The following is a 17,185-nucleotide window of genomic DNA, read 5'->3' as shown; positions in this document are numbered from 1 at the left end:
TCTACTAACATGTAAATGGATACAATGAGCTGAGTTACGATTTCTTTCCTCAGCGTTTCAACGCGCCACGACCAGACGACAGCTTTTGTCAAGTTATGGGGGCATCACATGGACGGGTACTTCATACTATTGTCTAGTATAATATGTAAACAGCTTTGGTGTTATTCTTTCTATATTTAACTCATCTGCTTCACAAAGTGTTTGCTTACCTAAATAGAGCATATCCACACAAAATTATCATAATCTTAACATACACACATTGTTATAGTTAATTTTAACAGATTACCTAGAATTCATATAATTATCTTGAAAGCATATAATCCAATGTAAATACTTAAGAAGTTTCCATTTACGGTTCTTTATTGTTTTGAAGTACATTCGAGATTGTAAAGAAATGGATTGACAAGTTTATAGGTGAATAAATTGGTTAGGTCACACTATGCTGTATGTAGTGCTAATAAAATTAGTCACGTGTCGTTCCAGAGTCGTTATAAATATCGTAGCGATATTCTGACTTTATGGGCTTTTATTGTTTCAGTACCTAACAATGTAGAACAAGTTGATAGCGTTAGCGTACTGCTTAAGTATAGCCGAAAGTAATCGTCATCAAAGTTATTATTAGTCTAAAGTAGGATGCCATACATATCTTCAGTACATGCTAGTATTTGATGTCACAGAAATATGTCTATAAATCATAAAACAAAATCAAACATTGCTTAGTTTATATTCTCAAGTAATCAATTAAAACCAACTATACAACATCGCACATCTACATGTTTGGCTCACACCAATACCATACAAGTTGCCATAACTCGCATGATTGTACTACAACTTGTGGCCCAGCTGTCTGCGGTTGAGTTCTTGTTAGGAATGGTTCTCGTCTGCGGGCACTACCGGGTCATTCTGACTGATGTCCATGGGTGGCTCGGGGTCCAGCGGAGGCTCTGCTTTAATAGGTTCTGTCTCCATTGCTGTTTCTATCTCTGTACTTCCTGTGTTTAGATTGGTTTCTTCTTGTGCTGCAAACAAATAATACATTTCAATACGATCTAATAATATTACTCATGGTTATAAGAATAATATATATCATCTAGATCTCAGCTGAAGTCTAATCTATTGTAAGTGAGTACCTTTCTGTTGGTCAGGCGAGGTCTGCTCCACCTTGGGCACGTCATCATGTCTGTCATCTCCATCACTGTCCTCCTTGTCATCAGCATCTGCCGCGAACTTGTCCCTCTTCTTCCTCTCGTCCTTGACATCAGCGTCCTCCACGCTCTTGTCGTCCGCGTCGTGCGTGTCGGGGTCGTTCTCCTTGGCGCCCGGGCCCCGCGGCCGCAGACAGCGTTGCTCTATCCGCTGCAACTCTTCCTGGAGCTCTTGACGTTTCTTAATCATACATTCTGGGGATTAAACATGAATATGTCAATTGGTAATGGTTTTACTGAAAGGAATTTGGCATTGAGCACACATGACAGGTTAGATAAATACCTCAAACGGGTTTGTTACATTATAATGAGTACTTCATTGTATTAATTATTGTTAGTCTAAGCACTATGTATAGAAGTTAATAACAACTTGCTACTCACTGCGATACAATGGACCATATTTTGCTGTAAAATTTAATCTAATGTAATATTTCAAAATAGATGTCCAATTACTACTAGGAAATAATTAAGAATAATACATTTCAGTATTGTCAGTTAAGATACTTTCTGCAAAATTGCAAATGTCAACATATCATTTTCTTGAAAATAATACAAATACTGTTACTAACTTTCATGGTACTTTCTACTGGAAACCAGCTTCTCATTGGCTTTGTCTGACATCTTCTTGGGCAGCCAGTATATATGGGGTTTCGCCTTGGTGAGGATGAAGTTGGCCAGACTCTTCTGAGAGGCCTCCCACTTCTCGAACTCTTGGACCCGCGCCATCTTAGCTTCGAGGGCCTTGATAGTGGCTTTCTTGTGGTCCCTCTCAGCAAATAATGTCTTTCTTTCTTTCTGTTCTCTCTCCTTTTCTAACCGAGCTTGCTCTTCTATTTTGCGTTCCACTTGAGCCTTTTTTTCTTCCTGTTAAAGTAGTGCAAAGCATCAGAAACTTTGTAAATTTAAACAAAGTTGTGGATGTAATTGTATCATTTTCTACAAACAAATCATTTTCAAAATTACCTTAGTTTGTAATACAATTTCTTCTTGTTTAAACTTCTGTAGTGTACCCAGGAGTGATCCAAATATACGCCGGTTGCGTGTCCGTGCCTGTTCATCATCCCCTTGTGCCCGCAGCACTGCAGCTCTGGTGGGCAACTCCCTACACACAGCAGAAGGCACTCGGGCTCTCTTGATGCCAGGCCCGTCATCTTCACCATCACTGTCATGTACTCTGGCTGACAATCTGAAAAAGTCAATAAATGAGTAAACCAAAAAGTCAAGAAAATTGAGTGAAATCAATAGTCACCATTCAGGTTGCCCATTCTATAACACTATGACTGGTATGATATTACAGAATAACCATTACACACTTGTTCACTGAATAACAATAAATCCAGACACTCTTATGAAATTTCAATTAATTTTTTAACAATCTGAGCTGTATGAATATAACTATTACAATTTTATTATACTCAGTTTATGTTTGTGGTTGAATAGATCAATAAAAAATGTTTTCTTAGTGAAGGTTTCAAGGAGTAATAAAAACGATTCTCACTTCAACGTTTATGTATGCACTTCGGTTATCATGAATAAATTACAAGATTTCGTTTTGGATTCCGTATGAATCGAGTCATTATATAACTATAAAGATGCTCAGACACAAACATGTGAAATTGAATCAATTCATTTTGTGCAAACGTTAGCTTACAATATAGTCATACCTGCTAAAAACTGTTTTAGTTTCATGTTTTCGTTTAGCAAGCTGGTCGTCATTTTTGAAGTTGTTTCCTCCATCAAGGAACAGATTCCGGCCACCTAAACGATTGTGGGGCCTTGCGTATTCCCCTGCAGGATTAAATCTAAAACAATAAACGTTACCACGTTAATAACATAAACACAAATTTGTAGAAATATACACTCAAGGTAATCGCTAACCTATCATTGAATCTTCCGGTAGTTTGTACTATTTTTTTTATATTCTCATCTATTTTATATAAACTACTCCTCTCATTTTCTAATTGAGCACGTAGAGAACTAAAAGATATCGCTACTTCTGTCCCCATACTATCACAAATAATGGAAAAATACAATAATCATTAGTAGAAGCACTTCAGCTTTTTAGTATATTTTTTTTAATTACTTAAAACAGCAGTATAGCACAGATAAATAATAGTTACGTTTAGTTTCAACTTTTACTGCTTTGGTTGTACAATTTAAGTTGTAGGTTTATTTAATTTTGAATATGAACCTTACATCAATTTTATGATTAAAATAGTAATTTTCTTAAAATAAGTATTTTTGTTACGGTATTTCATAATATTCATGTTAAAGTCTAATTCAAACAGATGGCGATACTTTCGCATTCGTGGATTAATGCTACTCGACACTAGATGGTACTGTATGCTATAACTAGTTGCATTAGTTAGGTTGAGCATCTTCATGGAACTGCGGTTTCCGTAAAAAATTGTAAACAACACTTACCTCTGTAATCATTCATAATTAGTTTGGTCATATAAGAATTCATTTCACTTTACTTAATTCCATCTATATCTCCCTTGGTAAAGAACTTGTCTGAGTCTGTATCTGATAATAAATCTCGTCTTCCTGTAAGGCAGTTGTTTAAAGGCGTGCGCCAGTTTAATTCCATGCGTGCTCGAACACGCCCTGAACGGCGCCTACGCAGCGTCGCTGTCACCAAAACCAAATCAAATTACCGCAGAATACTTATGGTCTAAGAGCCCCCAGTCAGACCTACATTATTTTATAAAAGCATGCTCCCAAAGTCCCAACATATGAACTTCGGGTCATAGTGGCTTTGGCAGATAAACAGTACTAAAGGTGCTAAAAATATCGGTATTTTTCCCGGGTCCACACGGCCTCATACTCTATTTGGTACTTCTCTCGTATAAAGGTCCCTACTACCAGCAGGTCTTATTTCCGAAAGTGGACCTTCTGAAACATCAACGTTTCTGTATTTTGGGAAACTGTTTTCTAGGAGATGAGCGGCTCGTCATAGTTAATAATATCTTCAGAAATAGACTTTAAAAGTGGTCTTTTGAGTTCAGCGAAGTAAACGTTTACGCCGCGCGCCCGGTAGGTATACGATAGTGACATAAATCCAATGTAGTATGTATCATGTCAATAATTTGAGCACAGCTGCGAACCCATTTCTTGGTTAGTAACAAGTTTAATTGACTTGCAAGGTGGGAGCTTTTAGAGGGGAGTTATTTAGATTTGGGATTGTGACTACCTAAGTTAAAAGAGATAGCGAGATATTGTAAAGGTACATTGGTATTGCTTTGTTATTGAATTTTAATATTTACTTTGTTGTTGACAGCAAGACGGCGAGCCTCTCCGAGTGCCACAGCTCAGTTGTTTTATCTCGTTGAACATCAGTCAGACACGGATAGAAACATGTCGGTCGTAGGCCGACTTCCTTATTTGTATTTTTCTTTTTTGTATCTGTGTATAACTGCCTGGGTGGATATCGGCGCATTCTCTAAACTGTGAGGGTCTTAACCATCACCATCGCTCCTGTCGACACACTATACATTAATCTATCCCAATGGATAAACAGATTATTTTTTGCGATATAAGTGATATAACGTTTGTGTTGTGATTGATCAAATTAATCTACATATTTGTTTATTTTGGTACTAAAAAATTGTAAAATGTCTGTGTAACAATTTTGTAAAAACACGAACTAAATGAGTCAATGAATGAACTGTTATAATTATTATGAGTATTTAGATAATTTACTTATTGCTGTTTAACATGGGCTTAAGTCGTGTGTTATTATTAAACTGAGTTTGAAGGAAAAAGACACGCAAAGATTGTTAACAATATTTATTATAGTAGATATCAGAATTACTTTCTAGAATAATTAAGTGATATCGTAGGAAATAAAGAAAACAGTCCTATAGCTATAATATGCAAACGGAATGGTTTTTAAATTAAGTTTCCAATTCGTGATAATAATAGTGCAGTGCAGATCTAATCCAGTTTCTGTTTTTAATTTAATAAATCTTTGAAATGATAAAGGTTATGTGCAGTGGTTTGAGATAAGCCCCGGCGCGGCGGCGCGGCGGCGGGCACAAACACGTGTGGTTTTATTATTTACTGCTCACATGTAATTATATTGCCAGCAACCAGACATTTTCACGCAGAATCTTTGACTGTCGTAAATGAAAAAAATATTTGAAGTAGGCTTTGAACTGAAAACAATAGTTTGTTGTAAATCGCGAAGAACTAAATTAATTATTTAAAACAAAATTCCCTTTGAGAGAATTTAACTCTATCCTTTAGCACCGTAGGTGTATGTAGGTATAACGCCGTACAATAATTGGTTGGCAACCCGAATCTGATTTTTAATGGTGCCATACATCAAAACAAATCAATCTCGGGCGTAGTAATTAATTTTTGTGCGTTTTCGTTGGGAACAGGCGCAGGCGCAGGGGGGCTGCACGTACAGATCGTGAGTACATCACGCTCCGCGGCGCATGCATCCTTCCCTGCGCGCGCGCAACGCAGCTATTATGAAAAAAGCAATTAGCTGAAATGCATTCTTAGGGGTGACACGCAGACCAGCCTGTAGAATTTAAAATATTATTTATAGTAATATAAAATTGACAAATTATAAAATGTTTAACGAATAATTAATTATATCATTCTGAGAATATAGTTACTCGACAACTGCATATACTACACCTACAGATGTCTTTACAGAAGTTAGCAAAAAATAAGTAAGTGTACATAGTTCAAAAGTAAATTAATTTTTTTAAGCTCCCACTTACTTCAAGCAACGATGTAATATTTTTAGAATCGTTATCATCTCAAAAAGATATTTCTCTCGTTAGTGTAAGTCTAGCTTATATTTAAACCTAAAGTTAGGTTCAAAATATTCACAATATAGCACAACAATTGAACAATGGCGTTCATTGTTGAGGGCTCTCGCGCCAGCCCTGTCACTGTCTCCCTGAACTGTAGTTTCGTCTAAATCCGTCGTCTTCGGCCGAGCGTTCACGCGTGATATGAAAAATGGTCGGCGCACTTACACGGGACACTCGCGCACATCCTTATTTAGAAAACATATTTTAAACTTGAAAGATTAATGTAAACTTTAATCGGTATTTGTTGTAATTAAATAATGTTTTTGAGAATTAAACAAGTATTGATTATTATTGCCAACTAGCTACGCCCCGTGGCGGTAATCGCTTTTAACAGTGATTAGTGATAATTCACTGAAGAACTAACTAAGAGATTTAGTGAGATAACACCTTACTTAATCTATTAATATAATTGGTACTCCTGAATCGACCGCTGGGAGTCTTAGCTACGTTTTTTTTTTCAGGATAAAAAGGCCAACCCAGAGTATCAGCTGCCACTACTTATGCCTACTTATACCAGGGTACCAGTATGCCATTCTTCATAGAAGTGAGAAAATATAAAAACACTAACAATCTTTAACAATATTAGTGTGAAAACCAGTTATGAAACAAGTCGAAAATTACAAGAAATAAGTGTACATTCAATGTTTTTACAGTAAACACATTAAAAAGCGTGTCATTAATTATACAGCAGCGACAGTTAGCCGCGCAGTATTTAGCGGCACCGCCGCCGTGCCGTGTATCCAAATGAAACACCATGTAATCTATTCTTTACAAATTTGTACACTCGGAGCAGTTCTACGACCATGCTCATAATCTGAACAGCGTGTACGAACACTGTGTTAACAGTGCTTTACCTAAGCATACATTTATAGGAATTAAGTCGTTAATTTTATTTCCATTCGTCTACATAAGTAAGACTCGTACCTATTAAACACATACTTATTACCTATTTCTGTTTTTAACTTTTCTATATTTTTTTAAATCATATTTTGGTTACAGATGACAATCCACTGAACAGACCTCTAGTACGTCAGTTCCCCGCTAGATGCCGCTCCTGTAATTCGTTTCCACTTGTGTCGGCGCGTGTCCTGCTTGTCTCGTCTTTCACTTGTTTGTGTACGATCACACATTTTTGTGTCGGCCGCGCCGCGCCGCGCGCCGCCACGCTTGCTTACCGTAATTGATGGTCAGACCATGTTTTCTGCGATCTTACCTTGCCTTCAAAACACACCTATTTGTGGACTACAACAAAACTACCCATTAGTATTGCTTCCGGTTGTTCTGTTGTCTCCAAATATATCGGTGGTGTCATCATAAAATTAATGGAGGAAATATAGAATAGGAATTCGTCGACAGTAAGTTTCGCATCGATGGTAGTTATTGCCTCGTTTCATTGATTATTAAGTTTTATTGGCGCTTTTTGAGAGCATGTTCAAAGCCAGAACTTACGCATCTTCATTATATTGCAATGGCCCTCACATTTATACCTGCCATAGAATACCTAAAGATGTGTTACATACATCTGCACCAAAATACTTAATTAGTAACGAGGTAGGACAGTTAGCTCGCAATGAATCAGGCGCGGTACTCGCATCGCGATCAAAGCCCGGGCCACGCCGCCGCCATTTACATCGGTTCCCGCCAAAACGACGAGCGCCATCTTGTTGTTCGTCGGCTCGGCCGGCTGTCAGTCGACACGACGTATATGGCGGAACAGCGCATGCGCCCGATGCCCAGCTAATAAAACGCTTATGCTGATTAATTGCGACGCACATTACGAATAACTCCGTCCGTCTGTCACGGTTTGTCTGTTAATAACTTTAGAATGTCGCGTCGCCGGCGCTGAAAATGAAAAAATGTGCTAAGGAAAGGCGCAGAACTAAAATGTTTTACTGTAGCAAGTGAGGCGGCGCACGCTCAGCGGAACGAAACGTATTTTTAATTCAAGTGTAGCGAAACGAATTGAATAAATCTTGATATTATATGAATAAAACAAAGATTAAACTGTTATAAATACGTCTGTAATGTAATGAATAATTGTAAGAATATTTTTAAGAGAATTTCAATTATTTTTTTATCTTCCCAGTTGATAGCTTAAAGCATCGATATTAATAGGTAGGTTACATAAGGGCACTAATTAAACTGCAATATAATCTTTATGAAAATAACTTGAAAGTATAGCAACCTTAAAATTCTCAAGTCTTCAATTAACTATCTTTCCCGCAAATTTGATGTGCGGGAGAGGTCAACATAATCGCTCCCACTATAATTCCGCCCCGTTGCGATAAAAAACCTGTCAGTTCCCCAAGCTCACTGAATCTGTTAGTTTTGACAATCGCTCTGATCGCGCAATAAGTTTGGATCGCAATGAGGCATCCACCGACCAGGTACGCTACATGTGGCGGTAACAAGGTGTAACTGTAACTGCGCACGCGCAAATGATTCGCAGCCAATCGCAGCGGAGCGCGCGGCTCGCCAGCGGCGCGCGCGCCGGTCGCGCCGCTCGATGCAGGTACTTAGCGAACTAATTGGACGTAGTCAGGTTCATTGTGGTCATCATAGTTGGCTGTGCACTTAATTTATGATTGAGACATTAATTTTTATCTAAATAGAGCACGGTTTGTCGGAACAAAATTACGCGCCTCTAAAGTACCTACATGTTTAGGATTGAGGATCCTTAACCCAGCCGTCATCGTAGTAGTTCACACAGTTCCTGGTCGGACGTCAGCCTTGCTCAAAGATTAAAATTTCTTTATTGTTCAGCTGTGAGTTAAGCTTCATTTAGTCTAGTTTATAACTCCTGCTCGCTGATCTAGCAACTCGAATCGGTAAAAGTAATTTGGAGCAATTACCTGGTTCTCGCCAAAAAAGCTCCGTTAGTTTATTGAAGAAAATTTTCGGAAAATAAAAAGAATTTTCTTTAAAATTGCTAACACTTATGTAACCAAGGCCAGTCGTCATCAAATCACTTTGAACGTTAACGTCAGCTCGTGACTACATTTTTCTAGTCGCCCAGTAAAATTACTCTAAGCGGAAAAACGTAAATAATTAACGTAGCGTTCCCAATTATATTTTGGCATGTATAACATCATATCATAAATCAGCACGTCAGCGCATGAATGGCGGGCGGGTCCGCGCATGTCGCCCGCGCGCGCGGCATTGCGCGACATGAAAGCGCTACCGAGAAGCGACGCTCGAGCGGGCGCGGTTCCGCGCGGCTGCCGGCCGCTGGGTCCGGTGGGCTAGCAGCTTTATTTATAAATTGAGAGGAGATTATTTGTGTGTTGTTTACGCAGTATATTATTTTTAAATTAAGATCAAATATAAACATGTGTTTACTAAAAGACTGTCAATTTTTTATTGTATTTTTTGGCATGCAGGTGAGACAACTTGTAAATGTCTGGTTTTGTTTATGTGATATTTTACTTATTGCTTTACTAGATACTTACTTTGCATTATATCAGTTTTGTCTGATATCGTCTATGCCGTGTGTTTGCTCGATTCTCTACTATAACGTACTTACTCTACAAGCACTTGTTCGGTTGGTTCACAGCTTTATTTCCTAGAAAACTATTAACGTTAATATCCAGAACTCGTCAGGACATAACACTAAACATTTCTTGATGCGGCTCGTGCCAACTGATGGATCTAGCTTTGATATTTAGGATAACTGCTTCATATTTCATAGTATTGCGATTGTGATTTTGGAATGCTACACAAGACACACAAACAGAGATATGGGGCAATATAACTGTTGTAATATTGACATAACTATTTACTGGAAGACATCAAATCTTGAAGTGTGTCTAACTATCTATAGCTAGAAGCTTTTACACTATTAGTGTTACTACATACACCTATTTAGCATCAAATATTTTGAATATAGTTAGATATAGATATTGTTAAAAATAGAGTTCTGAAAAAAGACTCTACGATCACAAGTTACCATTCACCAAATCACGTTTAGCGTACGTTTCTAATGGTTAAGAAAATTGTTTTCAAATAGAAAACTAACTCCACAAATCGTTTCATTTCCTAAAGTTTCCACTAGTTACCCTCCACAGCTGTGTTGGTCGGTGCCTTTGAAGTGACGGTTCGTAAATCTGTGCGCCAGCGATGCGGGCAGAGCACCGCCGCTAAAGTGCCCGCCGACCACCACTACTTGGTACTGTATAGTGCATACCTACCTCCTCGGTGCCTACGTGACATCAACTGACATAAGATTTCTTTGGTTTTTAATGATGGTAGCATCTGATTTATTGACGCTATAACTGGAATCCAGATGGGAAACAAAAAGCATTCATGTGAATAATGTTACTTGTTAATTGTTGGATCGTTGCTTGAAACCGATGGAAACCATTGAAAAAGGGACTATCATGAAGTGGACAGATTCAAACTGATTTATTATTTGAAAGAGTTAAAAATATGAAACTAAACGATTAAACAAAATCGAACTATGAGTGTGAATAGCAAATTAAATGTTTTTTATTTTGGTAAGTAAAGAAATATACAAAAAAAACATCTCATTAGCAAAAATTAGCAAATTGCGAAGGCAGTAGAGACAGTGCGCGGGCGCAGAGGCGCGGCGAGGCGCGGCCGACCGCAGCCGAGGGCGGCCGATCGCGCCCGAGTGCGGCGCCCCGACACCGCTCGGTACACACCACTGCGCTGCTTCCACAAGCCTCTATTTGTCATTAGGAAAGCTTAGGTAACTGGGTTTTCAGGGCCATTTTAACCGGTATTTTACTTTTGTATATATTATTTCGAAGCAATTTCGTACCAGAATAGCGCTTATGCAAGGCGCATCATCGATTCGATTTTATGACGAGCGACAATTACCCTTTGGACAAATATAACATAATCGGTTTTGTGATCAAATTGACGGAACTCTACGAACTCTACTTTACTCTTTTCGCTTTCTTCAATGGTCAGCCATTGAAGTGTTGTGTGGATGAGTTGTGATAAGAAACAAGACAAAAGGAATCGTTTTGTATTACCCAAACCTCACAAATCATAATTCTCACTCTCAACGAATAGACTGTCGTGGATCTCGTGGAGATTAGGTATTTGGTAAACATTAGGTACAAATGGTAAACATTTTAGAATTTCGGACTCTGTGGACAAGTTACACTTCACAGACATTTTACATAGCTTTATATTCTAACGCTCAACCTTTTCTACCAAGATAAGAACGGGAAAGAGAACAGTTTTTCAGTGTGTAATACAAAACCAACAGTTACAGTAGTCGGTTAATGAACGTCATGTGAATACAGACTCCGACATGACACAGGGTTGGCAAAAATATGTGTATGCTTGAATTATTTAGATTTTTTTTATTTATGTCTTCTGTACTTAATTAATTTCTTGAAAAAACTGTTTATCAAAAGAGACCTTGACGTTTAATAAGAAATAAATAGGACATCCCAGAAGCCTAATTTTCTCACGTCGAAATGAAAGAGGAGATCAAAGGTGAAGGAATTAATTTGATTTTAATGAAGAATAAAAAAACTGATTGCAGAAGATACTTTATGGTAATGGTACTTCGCGTATATTTTGCAAGAATATTCTCAAGATAGCTTGAGAACTATACATGAAGATTACCAATTTGAACTTTGTTTATCTATAAAGATCTAATCTATTGATTTTAGGCAGCCCTGTGACGACCTTTGCTCCTGTGTGTCACTGTGAGAAGGGCGGCGCCTTTGATACGCCGACACCGCGTCGAGGGCCGACTCCCGATGTCACAACGTGTTTGTGTGTGTGTGTGTGTGACGGCTGACACTTGTATTTACATGTAATGAGAAACGGATTGCCCTGACATCTGATAGCCCACTGAATACTGAAACATATTTTTTTGTAGTTGGGAAATGTGAAGTATGAGGCAGTCGTTAATGTGGTTAGTCAGCAGGAAGTAGGATAACGTTGTTTGCTATTGTCTAAATAATAAGGAAGATTTTAAAACTCAGTTCCAGACTTGTCTGAATCAAGCACATTACATGTACATTATTTGACTGAATTTCTTTTTGCAAACAGATGATGTTTTATGTCTAGGTGATTATCATTTCTTACTCTCTCTTTTACTAAATAAGTAGTTTCATCATTGTATCGAGGAAGAAGGACCATCTGCCAATTATAGTGCTGGCATATTAGCACAGCTAAAGTGCTTGGTACAAGGCTGTCACTTTTTTATCGAAATTAATATGAAGTTATAATAATAGCGGCGCCCTATTGCTGGGACAGCTCTCTTCCCGTGCAGGGTTGTCAGTGATGACCACATTAGCTCACTGCGGATTATCGATTTCAGATTGCCATATTTGGAATCCAAATTTTCTCAAGATATTTTCCTTCACCGTTTGTCAGTAGTAGAATAATGAAGAAAGTAAGTAGGTACATAATATCGTTGGTTTAAATCACATTGGTATTTTGCCTGTCTTGAACTGCAAGGCCGCCGTGACATTTTTTTATAAACTATGTACGTAATGAAAAATAAAAAGTTATGTAATAAATACGCGTCACGTAGGTTTATCCTACAACATTGGCTGTTTGACTGTGAAATTACACCTTACCTAAACGAAACGATTCAAAATAAGTAGAGCTCTTACATAAGGATGTAATTACTTATTATTGATTTTCTTTATTTACTGAATTTTAGCAGTTTTCTTAGGTAATTGCGTTTAGTGACCTTTTAAATTTATTGCCTATACATATCCACGACCCGAAAGACGAAGACACACGACCGTTGAAAACTAATTGATGATCCAATTATCGCTTTAAACAACTCTCGGTTTAATTAAATATCTAATTAAAGGCACAGATACCATCGACACTGCTTCCGTTGTTTTACGCCCTTCACCAACTTACACTCAAAACCACACCTTAAGTTGGCAGAATAAAGTCTAAATTCCAGCGTCTCTTGACGACTCTACATTTTAACTGAAAACCGCAAAGGACAGAGAGGCTTATTTTCAGGGTGTTACGGTTTATTTTCAGTTTGTGTATTATTGGTAAGGGGTAAGGTAGGCGGCCCGATTACCGTCGGCGGTGGAGCGCGTCGCCCGCCGCCGAGATCTGAGGCGCATGGGAAGCGCCCGCGCATATTAATAGTGTAGTAATGTCATGTGGGGATGCTCGGGCGGCATCAGGCTGGCTCTTTGTTTCAACATGGGTTTTAATTGTCTGAGTGATAGAGCAAAGACTTTGACGTCAAATGACAACTCTAACAACACGTGAGAGGTAAAATGTCTCTTAGCATCTTTCAAATGTGAATTTACATTATGTCTATAATTTTCAGTTTCAAACAAGGGCATATAAATAGATCTCACCTGTTCGAGATCCTAGTCCGTTGCCCTAATCCGAACACAGCGAAAATCGTTCATGTAAAACGTCATAATTTTTGAAAATATTTCTAAATCCAGTTTAATAATTCTAATTCTTTAGAACATTAACTTAAAGAATAAAGTCGTCTAGTTTCGTCTCTATTTTTAATACATTGTCCACACTTACCTCCACGTTAAGACAATGCTCCGCTTATCTGGTGGGCCTGAGCAATAGCCGTGTCACTCCCACTCATTACAGATCCGGAGACAACAGACAGCTTTCAAAACTGACTCGCAACGACACCACACAACTAAATACAGAAGTATTACATTGAACAAAAGACAACAATATGATGAACCACGTGACTCGTAATTAGACCTAGCTTGTTTCGTTATGAGACTATGGAATATGATGAGTTATTTTTTAACGACTCCCGCATAAGGATTTTAATCTTTGTGTGCGGGTCACAAATCACGTGCACATAGACACTCGGACTCAGGACAAGGACTCGTGGATCACTCAAATGATCGTTCTACGCGGTGATTGAACCCGCGACATGACGAGCTCAGTGGATTTGGCGTGGTGACCTCAACCACTCGGCTATCCGTGCAGTCAAAAATGCATCAAATTACTCCTACCGTTTTGGTGTGCACATGGGAGTATTGAAATTGACTGACTAAAACTGGCCCATGATCATTATTTTTCCTTAAAGTGTATACGTCACAGTAGATATTATAATTACTTAGTTCAGAACAGAAAAATATCCAAAGTAATTATACAACTACACTTGTTTCATAAAAATATACATACTTAAGAACAGTAACTTTCTAGTATAAATCAGTTTCACAATTACGCAATCCCCTTGAAGATTATCGATGATAAGATTATACCAATATTGAAACTTGTGTAATAGATATAGGTCAGCCTGCCTCCTGTCCTTCTGCCCCACCTCCTCAGCACGGCTGACCACATAAAGCCAGGTGCTCTATGAATAGCGGCGTGGTCGCGGTCGGCGGCGCGCGACCACTCTGATTAGAACAATCCTGCGACGGCGCAGCGCGCCGCCGTGTCTGCCTGACAGGCTATTTCAGCTAGGCGGATGTTGTCACAGAGCTGTCATTGTTGTCTCTCTCAAGTTTATGATCACCTCCCAAATTGTTGCGAAGACAATTTCGTCTTGAAACTTTTATAGCCCTTACTTCGCATTTGTATTCCACATGTTCCTTGTTTGTTTTGCTATTGAGGGAGTAAATACCTCTCTGATTCTGATATCGTCATTTGGGTCTACTTCTTTCTTCCAGCCAATGAATTAAAACTCTAAGTACTATTCTTTAATCTGACATAGATCGACAAATTCAAGACTGACCACAGTTGGTCTTAGCCACTATCAGTATAGGTACAAATACATCAGTCACCGTATTTAATTGCTTGCCCAATCCCCCATCACCCTACAGTAAAGCTACATTTCACAATAATCTATCATATCTGCATGTATAATAGAAAGTCATAAGACATTTTCTCCGGGCACCGCATCGTAATCTCGCCATTTGCAGTGGACCACAAGCATCCATTACGCAGAATAGGATTATTTCATAGGCAGATTACCATGAAAATCACAAAAGTACATATTGTGTGTCTGGGAGATCATAAAAATAAATAAAACATCGCGATACAAATTGTTTTTATGTGCGGTATGCACATCTCGTTCCCCTCCGCCTCCTTTACTTAGCTCGGCAATGGACGTCGCGGTGGACGTCATTACGATATACTGCTTTATGTTGCAGGACAAATGAAATGTCCACGCTCTTGGTATGATGGCCACCGTGTAACAGACTTTAACACGTAACGATAATAGAACATGGATTGATATCGCTGATAACTGTACAATATAACTATACTTCAGCTGATGATTTGTTTCATTTTAGCTTTGAAAATAATTGTGTTACAGTTTTTGAAAGTACCTTAGGGTTTTTATTACAGAAATGTTCTGGACTTATTTTTCTTATGTTGGAGACATGACATGATTGGAAAATGTTTATCAAAATAGAGAAAGCTTTCTTTCAGCAAACCTTTGGGTGCTTGCAGTAACGTTTGTGATTGTTCTCGACAGAGTGTCGCTGTTTACTAATATTTACTTTACTTTTTTCTAATATTACGAGTATGACAATAGTATATTTATAAGCACTCTAAGCAGTCAGAGTCAGGGCGCACACCTAGTCTTGCATGGACACATGTACATAAGGTCAGCTGTTAGGTAGGCACTAGACGGGGGCTGGGCGTCGCTGCCGCCGGTCCGCTATCAGACTCAGTTCCGTTCCGCACCACCTTTACTAATCTGAACTAAACATTTAATTTTCGTGAAAAATGTCGCTTTAACGACTGCTATAAATATGTGCTATAGAAAAGATAAAGGGTGAACAATGCTGCGTGGGGATTATAAAGCGTCGTCGGCTCCGGCCCTGAGACAATCGGGTATTAACCACGCAGCCTGACCGCGAACAATGCACATTATAGGTTATTTATTAAGGTATAACGTCTGCGCCCGCGCAGCGCACCGAAACTCTTGTAATATTCTACGATATAATTTCGAACAAACGAGCTTGTTATTGATATTTTATTTGTGGTTTATTTTTATTAATATGTTTTATTCTGCGGTTGGAGGCGTGAGCTTGTCTTATAAACTATACTCGAGATGATATTCTACATATGATTATAAATTATTTTATTTGTCGTCTATTTAAAAATCAATTAAATCCTTCGTCATTAGTATTTCCAAACCTTATATCCCGACAGCAAACTATGAACATAACTATTTCGTTTTCGAAACTCTACATAATTATCAAAACTAATTAAAATTTTAATTATAACTCTACAATTCTATGATCTCGTATACATATCCCTCAGTGTTCCACGTGCGGGGTGTAAGTTTTGCGTTCACCTGTACCAGGTGTTAAGGGCACAGACTACGCGCAGCAGCAACACAATGGGCCTCAGTGCCACTTTAATAGGCCAGCTTTGGGTTCCCTGGTATTGTCTTCAACCTTTCAACATGTGGCCGTTGCCTCTAAGGTCACCCGGTAGGTGGCTGACCGGAACTCACGCCATTTCGCAATCATAACAGTTTTTATATTTTTGGTAGGAGACAGAAGGCTTCCTCTCGAAAGAAACTAGTAAGTTTCATTTGAATTGAGTCGGAGTGGTATAGTAGCGCTAATTCGTGCTGCACTATTCGGAATTAGGCTACACCGAACGACTCTGGTAACACAACTAAAAAAGTTTCAGGAGTAAACCAGAAAACTGTGAAATAAGTGGCAATTCTGATAATAAACGAGTTAATGCAATTTTTGCTGAGGTTACACAGGTTTGGTTACATGTGTCAAATAGGTACAGACTAAACGATTTACGTATAATCCTATTTGATATGTCGGACAGTGGAAAGACGTTCTTTAACTCCAGGGATCACAACTCACTAACTCATGCATTGCATTTGCCATTCGATTTTATTAAGATTACGTGTTTCATAACTTACCGATACGTCACTAAGTGTGAAGCAACCGAGTGTACGCGGATCTTATTTCGATATATTAAGCTTTTCCAATTTTGCACAGCAAGAGTTTTATTGTATTTTAAGTAAATCGCATTTCCTTTAACATAGTAAGTTGGGGCTATTAGTGCGTTGTTCTTAAGTGAAGCAAATCGTTACAGCGACACAAATTGATGTGAAAACTATTTGTTACTATATTGTGATTGTATTTGAGTAATATGCCAAACAATAGGTACTAACGATTTATAAACGATTGAAAATTTCTCGTCTTTTCATAGTTTTGTAGA

The 17,185-nt window shown here is 38.4% G+C and overlaps 1 protein-coding gene across 1 annotated transcript; it reads right to left on the bottom strand.

Annotated features, from left to right (window-relative positions):
- Positions 1-154: 154 nt before the first annotated feature.
- Positions 155-3,299, bottom strand: LOC113504900 (pinin). Its single transcript, XM_026887405.1, has 6 exons — positions 3,084-3,299; positions 2,870-3,007; positions 2,169-2,391; positions 1,775-2,069; positions 1,131-1,400; positions 155-1,019 (listed from the first exon to the last, which is right to left on the bottom strand). Exons 1-6 carry the CDS (start codon positions 3,209-3,211, stop codon positions 865-867), a joined length of 1,209 nt encoding a protein of 402 aa, XP_026743206.1. The 5' UTR covers positions 3,212-3,299; the 3' UTR covers positions 155-864.
- Positions 3,300-17,185: the final 13,886 nt, after the last annotated feature.

Source organism: Trichoplusia ni, chromosome 23 (assembly GCF_003590095.1).
Source record: "Trichoplusia ni isolate ovarian cell line Hi5 chromosome 23, tn1, whole genome shotgun sequence".
In the NCBI taxonomy this organism is placed as follows: Eukaryota; Metazoa; Arthropoda; class Insecta; order Lepidoptera; family Noctuidae; genus Trichoplusia; species Trichoplusia ni.
This window is presented reverse-complemented; position numbering and strand designations above follow the sequence as displayed.

Excerpts from the sequence above, each read along its gene's own strand:
- LOC113504900 (XM_026887405.1), bottom strand. The coding sequence starts at position 3,211 with ATGGGGACAGAAGTAGCGATATCTTTTAGTTCTCTACGTGCTCAATTA. Across the intron at positions 3,008-3,083 it reads ACCGGAAGATTCAATGATAG|ATTTAATCCTGCAGGGGAAT; the intron begins GTTAGCGATTAC and ends TTATTGTTTTAG. Across the intron at positions 2,392-2,869 it reads ACTAAAACAGTTTTTAGCAG|ATTGTCAGCCAGAGTACATG; the intron begins GTATGACTATAT and ends TGACTTTTTCAG.